Source organism: Hypoxylon fragiforme (genome assembly GCF_022984875.1).
Source record: "Hypoxylon fragiforme strain CBS 206.31 chromosome Unknown GGS25scaffold_1, whole genome shotgun sequence".
Classification (NCBI taxonomy): domain Eukaryota; kingdom Fungi; phylum Ascomycota; class Sordariomycetes; order Xylariales; family Hypoxylaceae; genus Hypoxylon; species Hypoxylon fragiforme.
In genome coordinates, this window is record NW_026054756.1 from 3,047,369 (window position 1) to 3,060,684 (window position 13,316).

The following is a 13,316-nucleotide window of genomic DNA, read 5'->3' on the forward strand; positions in this document are numbered from 1 at the left end:
TAGATAACTGGATGAGCACTTGGAGTATATACACAGGACCATGGTAAGTCTGTGTGAAGCCTATGCTATCTGGATATTTCTTTTGGCCTACCTAGTAGGTAGATACCCCTCTACCTTGGGCTGTGCTACGTACTGTGCCCAAAACATCCCCTTATGCCTAAGGCAACAAAGCCTCCCCGGTGATACTATTTTTCCTCCTCCTAAGGTTAGCCACCCAACTCCCCTCCGAAGTTAAACTTATAAGGCCCCGGAAAACAATAACTACCACTTCCTGGGTGAGAACTCAGAAACATGGGCTTTCACCCATGTTGGCTCAGTGGTAAGGCGCGAAAACCACCAAGGGCTCCCTTAAAGTGCGGGTTCAGAACGAAAACCACTGGGAGGCTCTGAGGGTGCGGGTTCAATCCTACCACAAATCTTTTGTCTTTTTTTTTTTAAATTTTTTTTTTTTAAAAAAAACTTTTTAGTAGACACCTGCACAGTACCTAGGTTTACAAGGTGAAGCTATTCGTACTTGAGGCCCTTTCTATTTTTTTCTTTTCCTATTTATAAAGCTTTTGCCCCTTCTGCTTACACAATTAATTGTTCCCCTAACCGGCCACTTTTCTTACATTTTCTGTCTATCTCCGGCGGTCAACACAATGGGTAGATAATTACAACTCGCAAACCTAATAGGTACTTCGGGAAATGGAGAGGTTGCTTCTCGTCTCTAATCTTGATTCTAGATATAGGTCTATCTGTTAAACGTGCACAGATAACAATAGCACGTAACCCAACATCCCATCCACATTCCCGACAAGACGGGTAAGTCTCGCGATGCTCCATCTTTTCACTAGTGATTTATAAGTAATTGGTATGTCCGGAGTCCGTAAAACTGACGCGGGAGTATAATATTAGCGGGCCGGAGACAGCTGAGGCGGATGTGAATGCTTGGTGTTGCAAGCTGCTGTCGATCTGCAATCACTTGGAAATGGCCATCGCTGTTTAAACTATCTGTGCCGTGCCAGTTGTGCCCAATTTAATGCTTGGATGCCTTCTGGGCGATATGGGCTGTGTGTAGACGTTGTACCTGCTCCATGGGGAACAGTGACATATATTAATCCAGCCCTGTTTGCGGATAGCTGCTGTATATAAACTTAGGTTAGGGCTGTATGCGCCGCAATTCCTTATTATATTCGATTCCTTCACCGCTCGTGTAACATTGGGGATAATTGTTAATCGTAGTGATTACTGTTCAACAACTACCAGCGCTCGTAACGAGCTCCAATGAGATGTAACTATTGTTACGTTTGTTGTTATGACTACTTTGGATGTTGTAACTGCTAGCTTTCTAAGTCTACTGGGATAGGCAGCTTAGGAGCTAGTCACTATTTATAGCAAGATTGGATTACATTATCGTAGGATACACAAATCATAGCTCTTATAAACACAGAGCTATTAGCTATTAGATGCTATGTAGGTAGTAAAACGATTCATAGTAAAGCTCCCTTTTGCTTTTCGTAACTTCAGTAATACACGTATTATATATTGTTTCGAAGACTTCATCAAAGGAAAAATCTCATTAATAAATTTTCATTAGAATTTGCTCATTAAAAAAAAAGGAGGCACGTCAACGCTGAAGGTTGTGATAATCATTGATCTCTAAGAGTACGTACCTACCGAGGCAACCTTGGGGCCTGACGTCATTTGAAGTGGCACAGCAAGACACTAATTACGTGCCTAGCCACAATACCGGAGTTCCTGGATGGACCAAAGTGTGGCTACACAAGAGAATGTCACATGACAGATAGGCACTACATACTACGCCGTAACATAGTTATGTAGCAGAACATTGAGTCCTTTCAAGTTTCCACAGGTAAAATTGAATCGAATATTCTGCACAGCAGTGCCAAGATTGCCAAGATGAAGCACTGACTGCGCTAAAATGCCAAATTTCCTATCCGTACCAACCAGTAGTTATGTAGCTGCTGACATAATGCGCTAATCCTTTTCAGGTGACAAGCTATTCTGACAGCTGTCAAACTGATCTACAGCTGTCAGTTGAATTTGCCTTATGTAACATGTGGAAAACTTGAAGACTTCAACGGTCAACCTTGAATGTTCTGGTAGCGTCCCCTGTACAGTACGGAATATGCAGTGACATGCACGGTACATTCAATTGAGTGATTAATCGCTATATCGAGTACTGACCCCGCGATGCAGTGCCATCCTCTATCTTTTTCTCTCATTCTTTTGTCCCGATGCATGCTTCACATGATTGACCTACATACCTACGCTGAGTCGTCATTGAGTCTTGGAAGTTTCTCCAGTACTACTCGGCCTCCTTTACTGTGCACCAGTATAACCTCTTAGTAGCAGGCACGTGCTCATCGAGAGGAGGACATCAATTCTCGGCATGGCTGAGGTACGAATGTTAGGTTTCGGTAGTGAGGGCGAGTCCATCATGTAGAACCCCTCATTAATTCATGTTTTTTAATGCCCGCAATAGCGTATGGCAGAGGGTAGGTAGTATTGACAAGCAGGACAAGGTGACAGTGACCTGGGCGAGGTGCTTAAGCGACGACGCGGGGTGGAAAGGCCGACATCCCCACCGAATCTAACGAGGAACTTCCTACATCCGATCAGCACCGCCGGTGTGCCGATCACCAATATGCACTGCTTCACCAGGCCAGGTGCATTTCAAGATTCCTTCAGATGGAACTTCTCCTATCTCCTATCTTGCGTCTAACCATGACTTTTTTTCTACACCTGGGCAAGTATGATGGTGCTGGAGGAATCGAATGAGCATACCGTGATTACCAAGCCGGACCAGCTCTAGGATAACACGACTATAATTATGATTTAATCATGCCATTGCTAAAGTTGATTCGTGGCGAGCCTATTCTAGTTTAGAAAATCAAGATGAAAGAAGGAGAGAGTGTGTGTGGAGGATTTAGAGTGGAGGATCCACGGGTGCGAGCATGATCTGATAAGTTGGGGCGACAGCGCTTCTGACGGGAAAGATTAAATACCTACCTAGGTAGGTACAGCGAAGGAAGGCATCAGAGGCCGGAGAGCTTGACTGAAATAATCCATATGAAATCCGAGATCGGAATGGGACGGAGAAACCAATTCACGGAAAATGATGGCGGCACGGGGGAATCTGGTTATGCTTCCGGGAAAGGGGTCTCACATTATATGTAGGTATGTGCAATGTTTGCAATGTGCGTACATACCTGAACCTGAACCTGTGCATACCTGCACCAGCCAAGGAAGGCCTCCTACCCTATTATGTACCTCGTATGTGGGTGCTTATACTTATTGGAATAGGTTTCCGCTGTATGTCCGAGGCTTGGCAGACAGGCCTTAATCTGTATTTCCGAGTCGATACGACGCTCGCTGCACACTTATCTGCATATATGTACCTAATACTAGGTATATGCACTCTACCCTCTTAATACCCTCTTAATACCCTCTTAAAAAACGACGCAACGAGGCTGCGAGGAGGTAAGGCCAAGGACCCTACATATAGTTGTGGTGGGTACGCTGAGAGATTAACCATTAGAATTCAGGGTAGGTGTGGTTTAACGATCGCAAATCTGTAGGCGATGTTGAGATCAGCGTAGCTGCACTCCAGTAAAGACGCTGTAGGATAAAGGGTTAAGGGGACTGTGCTGCAGCACTTACATACCTGCTAGGTAGGTGCAAGGTGGTGCTAGGTAGTGCTAGGTAGTGCTAGGTTAGATAGCCAGACACGGCGTCTTGGCTGACTATTCCATTATCGGGTAAGATTTACGCGAGGACCCTTGAAAAGCGGGATAAGGAACACAGTGTTGGTTACAGTATGTATTCTATAGCCGCAAGAAGAGGTCTCTGGATGCGCCAGCAGGGATCTTGAGATGCTACTCTGCCTACTCATCTGCATCTCTCAAACAAACCCCAGAACGAAACGTTAGGAAACGCAGACGCCTCTGCGAGTCTGCGTATTACTGTAAAAAACTATGTACATACTAGGTAGAATATTATTTAGTTAATAACATTACATATGTTGATCTCTTCTTTTTTTTTTTTTTTTTCTTCTTCTCGTCTGAAACTTTTCCTTCTTGAATTGTTACCTACCTCCTCCTTCTTGACATTTACCTTTTCCAATCCTACCTTTTTATTCTTTTTATTCTTTAACTACATACCTTGTTCTTCATCTTTGAGGAATTCCACATTCTATTCGACATAGCCACCGAGGTACCAACCTAAATTGCTTAGCTGCAATACAGCTGCAATACGGCTGCAATACGTACCGTTAACCTCTATCTACATACGTCAGTCAGGTTGGCTGGTATTACCTGGTTAGCCTGGAGCTAAGAAGCTAAAAAAAAGTTAAAGCTATTATCAAGAAGCTAAAGAAGAGTAAAAATAGAGGGCAGAGAGCTGATTGGAAAGAAAGACGTTGAATTGAAACAAAGGTTGTTGTTATCTATCAATCTGATTTGCAGCTTGTTAGCTGCCACCATAGAAACCGCTCAAACCCTGCAAAGTCCTACATCCGCCACATCCCATTATCACGCTCACTCACGCTCACTCACCCTCATTCACGCCTCCAATCCACCACTTACCTAGCCTATCTTTCTACCTTCTTACCTTTTTACCTTTTTACACTCTTTACATCCTATAACCCTCCTACCCTTTTACTCCAGGATCAATCCTACAAGGTCGCCAGCATGTCTTATGACAACTCTTCCTCTCGCTTATTATCCACCTCGGAACCACGCTCGAAACACCCTCACTTTACCAAGCGTTCCTGTCTAGGTCTGCAAGATGATAACACCCAGCCTTTATCTCCGCGTGGCCACAGTGCCCTCACCTCACTCCTCAGAACCCGCTCTCATACCTCATTACACAATTACGGTAGTACCTGGCGAGGCGCTATACCCACAGCTCCGGATGACGAGGAAACCGGATTGTTACCACCAATGCTCCCACATCCTTCGTCCGAGCCTGACGATGAGCACCACCGACGTTCCCAGGTTGATGAGCGCCGATTAAATCAGTTGCTCAACAGTTCGCCTATGCGTTCCATGCGTCTTATTGGTAACTCAAACCCGAGATACAAGTGGGAGCGCTACTGGAAGACGGAGGATCAGATGCGCCACATGAAGAAGCCTGTACGCGAGTACTATGAGCGCATAAACTACCTCGTACAACAATATCTATACATTGATCGCCTACTCGACAGCAGTCTGCCTCACGATCTGCTGAACGAGTACAACGATCTGTCCCACCATTTCAAGGATATCGATATCCCAGCCACTATCTCGGAAGAGCATTCCAGCGCCATCAGCATCGCCAAGAGCTTTCCTGGAAATTCAATTGGCACCAATGATTCGAACGGTCATGTTAGCCCGCTGGTTAGCTACTCTAGTCCTCAGAATGCTGAGTTTGGTGGCGAGGATAGCGACGGCAACAAGGACCCAGGGTTGCTCAACGCCGGTCCTGTCAAGAAGGTCAAGCGCACTCCCAAGGACATATACCGGACTACCGAAACCACGCCCTTATTTAATAACGACGAAGATGACGAGCAATGGGATGGCCCGAAACCCGAGATTCCGTGGTTGGAAGACGATGACGAATTAGACAGCGGTGACCGGATCGTTACGTTGGCCATCTACGTCAATTTTGCGGCCAACTTTATCCTGCTAGCTGGTAAGATCGCCGTCGTCCTTTCGGTATCTTCTATGTCGGTCTTGGCATCTCTTGTCGATGCAGTTTTGGATTTCCTGTCGACGGTCATAGTGTGGACGACGACTTGGTTGATCTCGAGACAAGACCAGTACAAGTACCCTGTTGGACGACGAAAGTTGGAGCCTATTGGTGTCCTGGTCTTCTCGGTCATTATGATCACATCATTTACCCAGGTTGCGTTGGAGTCGGTACAGCGATTAGCTGCGCCCGAACATGAATTGGTAGAAGTGTAAGTATTTCACCCGCAATAAGTAATCAGACAGCGCTAACTTGTCTTTAGTGGAATACCTGCGCTTAGTATCATGCTGGGAACAGTATTGATCAAGGGGCTCTGCTGGTTGTGGTGCCGAATGCTTAAGAATTCCAGCGTACAAGCCTTGTAAGTTCTCCCTGTTCATTGTGTTCCGATATATGAATCTAATGTGATTTTTAGGGCTTCGGATGCCATGACAGACGTCATCTTCAACACAGGATCAATATTATTTCCCATAGTAGGGTTCTATGCTAAGATTTGGTGGTTGGATGCTCTGGGTGGTCTCCTCTTGTCGGTTGTAGTTATCTATAACTGGAGTCAGACTTCGCTGGAACATATTAAGCATCTTACCGGATTTTCTGCCACCGCTGATCAGCGAAACATTTGTAAGTCTCTCATCTTAACCTTCTCCCCCTAACACCAACAAGACATTTCTAACCATAGACAGTGCTGTACCTTACGATGCGCTTCGCCAAGACGATAAACCAGATTCAGGGCCTGCAGGCATACCACGCCGGCGATAAGCTCAACGTTGAGGTGGATATTATCTTGGACGCATCCACTACGTTACGCGATTCCCACGATCTTAGCGAAAGCTTAGGTTACGTACTGGAGTCGGTCCCCATCGTGGACAGGGCGTTCGTTCACGCCGACTACGCAAGCTACAACTTGCCTACCCATATGCAGCAGCAAACCAACTGATTTCAGGGTACCCTTGGTGGAGAAATGTGATTTAAGGAGATCTTACTTCCCTAAGTAAAAATACAAAATTAAATGGAGCGGCTTCATTTCTACAAGGTTCGGTCATAGTGTTCGGTGCACAGGATTGCATGGCATACATTTGGGTTACAACATAGGAAAAAAAGGGAATCTGGTGATTCCATTGTGCGATACCATGTATGTATATTGATTTAGATGCTAGATGAACGTCGATGCCTCTAGTACGGTTACCTCGTTGTTTTTTACTTGTGTTTGTGAATGAATGGTGTGGTTCGGATTAATCAACTCGTAAGTCCAATACCTATTCCCAAAGATCTCAACCATGAACTCCATCATTAAGCAGATTTAGGGCTAGGTAGTTATCCCCAAAAACAGGAAGACACTCCACATGTAGGTGTCCTCGGCCGACGGTGACGGCTGTCTAGGGGCAATGCCACTTGTAGGTACTGTGCCTTGAGAAATATTTATAAACTTGTGTAGACTTGAGGTGGCGCTCCTGTTGTAGACGAGAGGATAGGCACAGACGAAGAAAATCGCGGATGTGGCCTGTTATGTAGCTGTTGACGCCAGAAGAAAGAACTCTGCACACATATATATATATATATATATATATATATATCTATGGCTGTTCTAAGCCGCAAACTAGTGTAGGCCGTCACTTGCTTCGTCGACGCTAGTCTAGGTTAGGTACCTAGTTAGTTGTTGCTTGCTGCTTTGCTCCTTGGGAAGTAGTTATATCTAGGTAGGTAGGTAGGTTAGAGTGGAGAGAGAGAATGAGAATGAGAATGTTCGATCTCCGCAGGATCCCGCCAGGTTGCACAATATAGCCAGCTTACACATATTCCTGATCGAATGCCTTCAAATCTTCGAACGAAGAGGTGTTAGGGGGGGGTGGAAGCGGCTAGTTGGTTTGTGCGAAGAAGGTAACAGCTGAGCGGCTGGGGAGAGAAGGTGATGTGGGAGGTCTGAGATATGTATGCGCGAAGATGGTCGTCGGGTAGGGCAAGGTAATGGATGGTGTCAAGGGGTTTATCTACCTGGGACCACATGGGGGGGGGGGGGTTCACGTGGAACAAAGACAATCTGCGTGTATAAGCTTCCATAATCTCCGGGGGATGTTAGAGATCCCCGCGCAACAAACGATGTTGTTCTGCATCTTCCAGGTTTTCGCCTCGTGGCAGAGAGAGAAGCGATACTGGTGACTGGTCGAATACGGGTTGAAGAATGGCTCGGACCAAACTGATTTTCGGTTTGTTTGTGACGCTTCTCAGGTAAGGCTAGACGAAGTTGGAATGTTATCTGGTGATATAAGTTCTGGTGTAGTCTTGGTAGTAACGAAGGTGAAGGCATTGATTGCTACTGATGCGATGAGGAATCTAGTCAACAAATGCTTAGGCTAGTAGGTGCCTGGTATCGATGGATTGTTTGTGGTCGTTTTGCTGCCTTGTAATGGAGTGGGAAGGTTTTTTAAAAATAAAATAAAACAAAAACATCGTTGATCGGGTCGATGGATAGTACGTAGTAAATAAGGTGTTTATGGATTATGGGGTAGGTGTGCGAAGGTAAGGCATCACCAAAGTAATTGGGTGTAGTGTAGAAGGCAGTAAATTCGTGAATAGTGTCATGAACTAATTGTGGTTTGAATGGATGGAATAAGGCATAATAATCAGGTTGAAAAAAAAGACTGCAAAAAATATCGTGAGTATGGGTGTGGGAGTAGGAGTAAACGAAAAAAAAAAAAGGAAACAAAGAAACTCATGAAGAAAGAAAAAAGAAAAAAAAATATAGGAACCCGTCGTCCCGGCCCAGCCCTCTCGAGTCACCTGCGAGGCTACTGCGCCCTCCATTACTTTCGATCGTAGGAGTATTTCTTTGCGGTCATGATATCCACCTCGCTCCGAGGAATAGGGGTGCTCCTCTATCATAGCAGGGGTTGGGACCGTGTCTGGGGCATTGGCTCAAAATTCCCAGCTCGGCCAGATCTGGGAATCTCCCTCGGGGGGAGTCGAACAGAGGACCGTCGAGGGTCTTTCTAGAATTACTGGGACCCCTATTTTGAACGGAAAACTCCAGACTAGGCTCTGCAACCGCTTGGCCATCCCGTGGTGATGGAATTTTCTACCGTTTTTAATAATTATAAGGCATACACGGGTTGGAAGAGGGTAGGGTAGGGTAATGGGAAGGCGGTGGCGGCTGTTTGTCGGCCCGGGGCAAAATAGATGCCTCGTTTTCACCCTGATAATTGGGTTGGCCAACTGCTATGAGAGTCACATACACCAGTAGATACTGTGTACATTGTACACTGTCCTTGTATGGCCGAGACGTCTTTAGCACTAGGGACTCACTGCACTTACTTGCCACAGTAAGTGTTGATCCTTGAGATCAAATCCAGCCCATACATTAGATTCCTCTATAAGCCTTGCTCGAACCGACTTACTCCTGCCTGTACCCCTATTTTTCATGTTATTTGTTACTGAATTTCTACCGAGCATCAAACGCTCGAAGTTGTAACATCCAGCAGCAACTAGTTATGTGTGATACAACGATGACTTGCATGTTTCTAATACCACGAGAAACTTCTGTGACTCACTTGACCATTTTCATCACCATATGCCTAGTAGGCAGTCGACTATGTGAAGAGACATGCCATAATCACCACACACCAACCTAGCTCGTACATTCAACCGCTACTTCTCGGCCTGACAGAGTACTATTGTCCGCACAAGTTACACTAGCAATTGTTGATATTATCTTTCAATTCGAAATTCTCTTGCTTGATATCTTAGAGCAATGGCCTTTGATAATGAAAAAAAGGGGGGACCCGAGATTAGTTAGTTCCTATTGGTTGATCATCAAGAAGTTCGACGCATCGGGTAAGTTCTATTAGCGTCGCATAACTTTATTTGGACGACTCAGGGGTAGCACGAATCGAATAGCATTACATATATTACTAGCACATCCGTGGATGCATGTCGTAGAACATGAAACTACAAATGTACTTGGTATGCATATACTTGTAATACTCCATGTACTATTTAGTAATTTTAGTATTTATACTACTAGTAGTTAGTATAATATTTTATAATATTTTCCTATGCAGCACTTACACCAATACGAACAACCCCAAGTTGCAATGGATAGGTAAGCAACTATGTGAAACTTGAGAGTAAACGTGATAGCTATGTATATACCTATCTACCTACTTATGCAGAATACGAGTTGAAGTAGGTAGTTTCTAAATGATACTATATAGACTCCTTGTCCTCCTTTCGATAACCAGGTACCTACCTAACACCGTAGACAAAGAAATAGCGACGGGATGGGGGGGGTATTATCAGTGGTCTACTAGGCCGGCACACGCAAAACACATAAAAACACACAAAAGACTTCTACCTACCCAACCCAATCCCGACTTCAACGCCTTAACATCATAAACACCCCCTACGGCGGCAACTCCACCCCCGCCGCATTCTCCCTCCCCAAAACCCACGCCGCCTCCGCCCACAACCCCATATCTTCCAGCCAATCACACACCGAGTACCTCCTCTCCTCATCCTTCTCCACCGTCTCGTGGCGTCCCCCACACGCCCTCCTCTTCGCATCTCTCTCCTCCTGATCGACCAGCTTCTGCACCACATCCATGAACGCCGCGGAGCCCGCCCTGCGCGCGAACCTCACGACGCCCACGACGACGCGCAGCCACATCTCGATCCACTCGCCGTCGAGCGACGCGCCCGCCTCGCGGAACTCGACCGTCGCAGCACCAGAGTTAGAGTTAGAGTTAGAGGAGCCAGCGGCACTCAGCGCCTTGTGCGCGTAGTGGCTAAAACTATAATTCGTCCTCCCGCCCAGCACCATGCCGACGTCGAGCGCGGAGCGCGCGGCCGCGAGGCGGACGATGCCCTCGACGGTGGTGACGGCGGGCTCGCCGTGCTCGTCGCCGGGGCGCTCGGGGTACGGCGGGGCGCCGGGGTAGGTGGACGAGGGCAGCCAGCCGATGCGGCGCCACTGCTGCTCGGGCAGGTCGACGTACAGGTTCACGTGCTCAGTGTACTGCGGCGGCACGTGGCTGAAGGTGTGCGGGCGCAGGCGCCGCTGCTCGGAGAGGAGGGATTGCCAGGCGGGCGGGATGAAGGGGCTGATGGTTGTTGGTGCTCCTTCTGGTGGTGGTGGTGGTGGTGCTGTACCATGTTTCTTGGCGGCGCCGGACGCATGTGGCGGCCAGCCCAGTAAGGGGTCGACGCGCTCGTTGTCGAGCGTCATGAACGGACCCTGAGTGCGCCGCCACTCCGCGTGCTCGTGCCACTTTCCAGCAAGCTCTTTTTCCTCTCGGGTCGTGTCGGAGAAGGGGACGACGGGGATGGGATCGGAGAGGGGCGGGAAGCCGGGCAGCGGGGAGTTCTGGGCCAGCTCGCTGTGGTGGCGGATGGTGGGACACCAGTCGCTGACACTGCGCCAGGGGGCGTGGAGGCGGGAGAGCATGGGGTCGGCTGTCCAGAGGAGGATGCTCAGTCGCTTGATTGTGTCGGCCGTGAAGTGCCGCTTCCCATTCCCGATGTAGACTATGAAGTCGCATGACGGATTGACTCGGAGGCGGTGCTTCGACTTCAGGAGGTTGACGACGTACTTGACTTCGTCATAGGCTTCTTGCCCCGCCCACATCGCCGGGCTGCGGATCTCGAGGCTCTGCCATTGATAGTCATTGTGGATGACTTCTTGCACAGGGTGATCAGTGTCATTATGGATCAAGTCGACGTGCCACTTATCAAAGGTGTCCGGAGGATCAGACGATTCGGCGATGGGGACACCATGGTCCTTGAGCGTCTTCCGTGCATGACCTATAACTTCTTGTGCTGTGTCTTGGCCAAATTGCAATTGTAATAAGGGTGGTAGGTTGTGCGCATCGGCTTCGTTTGGATCGTCTATACCATCCAACAGCCAAGCCATTAGGCATTGGATTTTGATACCGATTGAGTGGCGAGTACCTACCGGTACGGTAAATTGGTTCGCGTTGGAACTGGCCATACTTAGTTTGTTCAAATAGGTAGGAGATCAGTCAGTGGTCTGAACCTGGTTGATGCAAAATGTGTAAGCTCTCAGGACGTCCACCCACTACGGGAATGTGACCAAGTGACGTATAATGAATATATAAAGATCGCAACAATGTCCTTGTAACACATCAGCGATTGTTCCTCAAACTTGGTGAATGATACAAAACAGGATAAATAGAACAAAACCTGTCCTTTATCTTGATCAAATCTATTGTTCTGTCTCTGCTTTGTGAGGTACTAATTGCTAAGCTCGCGATTTTTGCTCTCCCTCCCCCCATCAATATCTCAATACCATGCTCCTTCAATGACTTGCCTAAACATTAACTTCTCCCGACTTGTGCCTTATCATCAATACTTGAATCATCTCCTCGTGAATTAGGGTTGTCACGTACAACTCGACGGCGCCAACGTCTGGTGATATAAGGCGCATTTGGTGCTGATGTTAAAAGTGTACATTACAAGGCAGGAATGGCGCTGCCATAACAACTCTCTTTCATGCCAATTATAAACTATGTCGTTTCATCTTCTGGGACAACAACAATCTAACTCTTGTCGAATCTTAGTCTTAGAGCATATAAGCGAATAAGCCGAGAGCCACAGCTGCAGCGCCATTTCCGAGATGCTGGATATGCGTTGGGACAGCTGCTCCCTGGGACGTCGAACTCGTCGCAGCGGAGCTGGAACCGGAAGTAGCACTAGGCGCTGCACTGGAGCTGCTAGTTCCGCTTGAGGCACCCTCTCCTGCGTGATCGGCCACAACTTCCGTACCACACTTGTCACCAAACGTCGATGTACAATTCTTCTGACCGGCCGCATTGTTCTCGGTTGCTGTGATGCAGTTTTGTTGGAGTCTCTCGCAAACGAACTATTAAAGGTATTAGTTTATCGCTGATATATAGGAATAGGTTATAGGCGAGATGAAAGATTGATTGACTTACCCAGGGCATTGTGTTCATGTAGACATTCAAATCAGGTTCATTGCCGCCTTGGCACACACATTGGAAGTTCAATGTGTTCTGCATCCTCGTTAGAATATTAATCCAGCTAACTCTAGAGAGAATCAGAACGGTCGACTTACGGTATCGCAATTGTTGACGGTTGGCGAGCCGCAAAGGGTACCACAGCTATCCTGCTGTCCTTGGCACCAAGTAACTTGTTATTGTTAGCAGAGCACCAACGCCGACACTGAGCTAGAAGAGCGTACCTTTGTCAGGTGTAGTAACTAGGGAAGGGTCGATCGTAAATGTTGAGTTGGAGTCTGATTGAGCAGAGACGAAGGAGAGCGTGGAGAACGCGACAGCGGCGACAAGTTTGGTGAACATGTTTGCGATTGAATCGGTCGAGTTTTGAGAGGGGCGTTGAGATCGGCGTATACGGACTGATAAGCGCCGGGTTGGCTAGGAGACAAGCCAAAAGTTGCGGATGGATGATGAATAAGTTATTAAAATGTTCTTTTTTTTTTGTTGGAAGCGAAGTGTAGAAAAGTTTCGAAAGCGTTGAAGAAGCAAGATCAATGGATGAGCGGATGGGAAAGAGAAAAGAAGAATTTGAGGGCTTCGGGCTCAAGTGGACTGGGG

General features: G+C 47.2%; 3 protein-coding genes across 3 annotated transcripts; 1 reads left to right on the forward strand and 2 right to left on the reverse strand.

Annotated features, from left to right (window-relative positions):
* The first annotated feature begins 4,452 nt into the window (after nt 1-4,452).
* Nucleotides 4,453-6,686, forward strand: GGS25DRAFT_45918 (uncharacterized protein). The gene is made up of 4 exons (XM_049258919.1): nt 4,453-5,944; nt 5,996-6,094; nt 6,149-6,354; nt 6,417-6,686. The coding sequence occupies exons 1-4, from the start codon at nt 4,695-4,697 to the stop codon at nt 6,668-6,670; spliced, it is 1,809 nt and encodes a 602-aa protein (XP_049121704.1). The 5' UTR covers nt 4,453-4,694; the 3' UTR covers nt 6,671-6,686.
* Nucleotides 6,687-9,696: 3,010 nt separating this feature from the next.
* On the reverse strand, nt 9,697-11,986 carry GGS25DRAFT_45956 (uncharacterized protein). The gene has a single exon (XM_049258922.1). The coding sequence runs from the start codon at nt 11,711-11,713 to the stop codon at nt 10,130-10,132; it is 1,584 nt and encodes a 527-aa protein (XP_049121705.1). The 5' UTR covers nt 11,714-11,986; the 3' UTR covers nt 9,697-10,129.
* A 318-nt stretch (nt 11,987-12,304) lies between these two features.
* GGS25DRAFT_517218 (uncharacterized protein) lies at nt 12,305-13,061 on the reverse strand (the record flags this gene model as incomplete). The annotated part of the gene is made up of 4 exons (XM_049263346.1): nt 12,305-12,604; nt 12,678-12,755; nt 12,818-12,891; nt 12,944-13,061. 4 exons carry the CDS (start codon nt 13,059-13,061, stop codon nt 12,305-12,307), a joined length of 570 nt encoding a protein of 189 aa, XP_049121706.1.
* Between the last annotated feature and the right edge of the window lie 255 nt (nt 13,062-13,316).

What these genes read in the sequence shown, in the direction of transcription:
- GGS25DRAFT_45918 (XM_049258919.1), top strand. Translation starts at nt 4,695, where the DNA reads ATGTCTTATGACAACTCTTCCTCTCGCTTATTATCCACCTCGGAACCA. An exon ending in GAACATGAATTGGTAGAAGT is followed by an intron (nt 5,945 to 5,995) that starts GTAAGTATTTCA and finishes ACTTGTCTTTAG; the next exon opens with TGGAATACCTGCGCTTAGTA. An exon ending in CGCTGATCAGCGAAACATTT is followed by an intron (nt 6,355 to 6,416) that starts GTAAGTCTCTCA and finishes AACCATAGACAG; the next exon opens with TGCTGTACCTTACGATGCGC.
- GGS25DRAFT_45956 (XM_049258922.1), bottom strand. Translation starts at nt 11,713, where the DNA reads ATGGCCAGTTCCAACGCGAACCAATTTACCGTACCGGTAGGTACTCGC.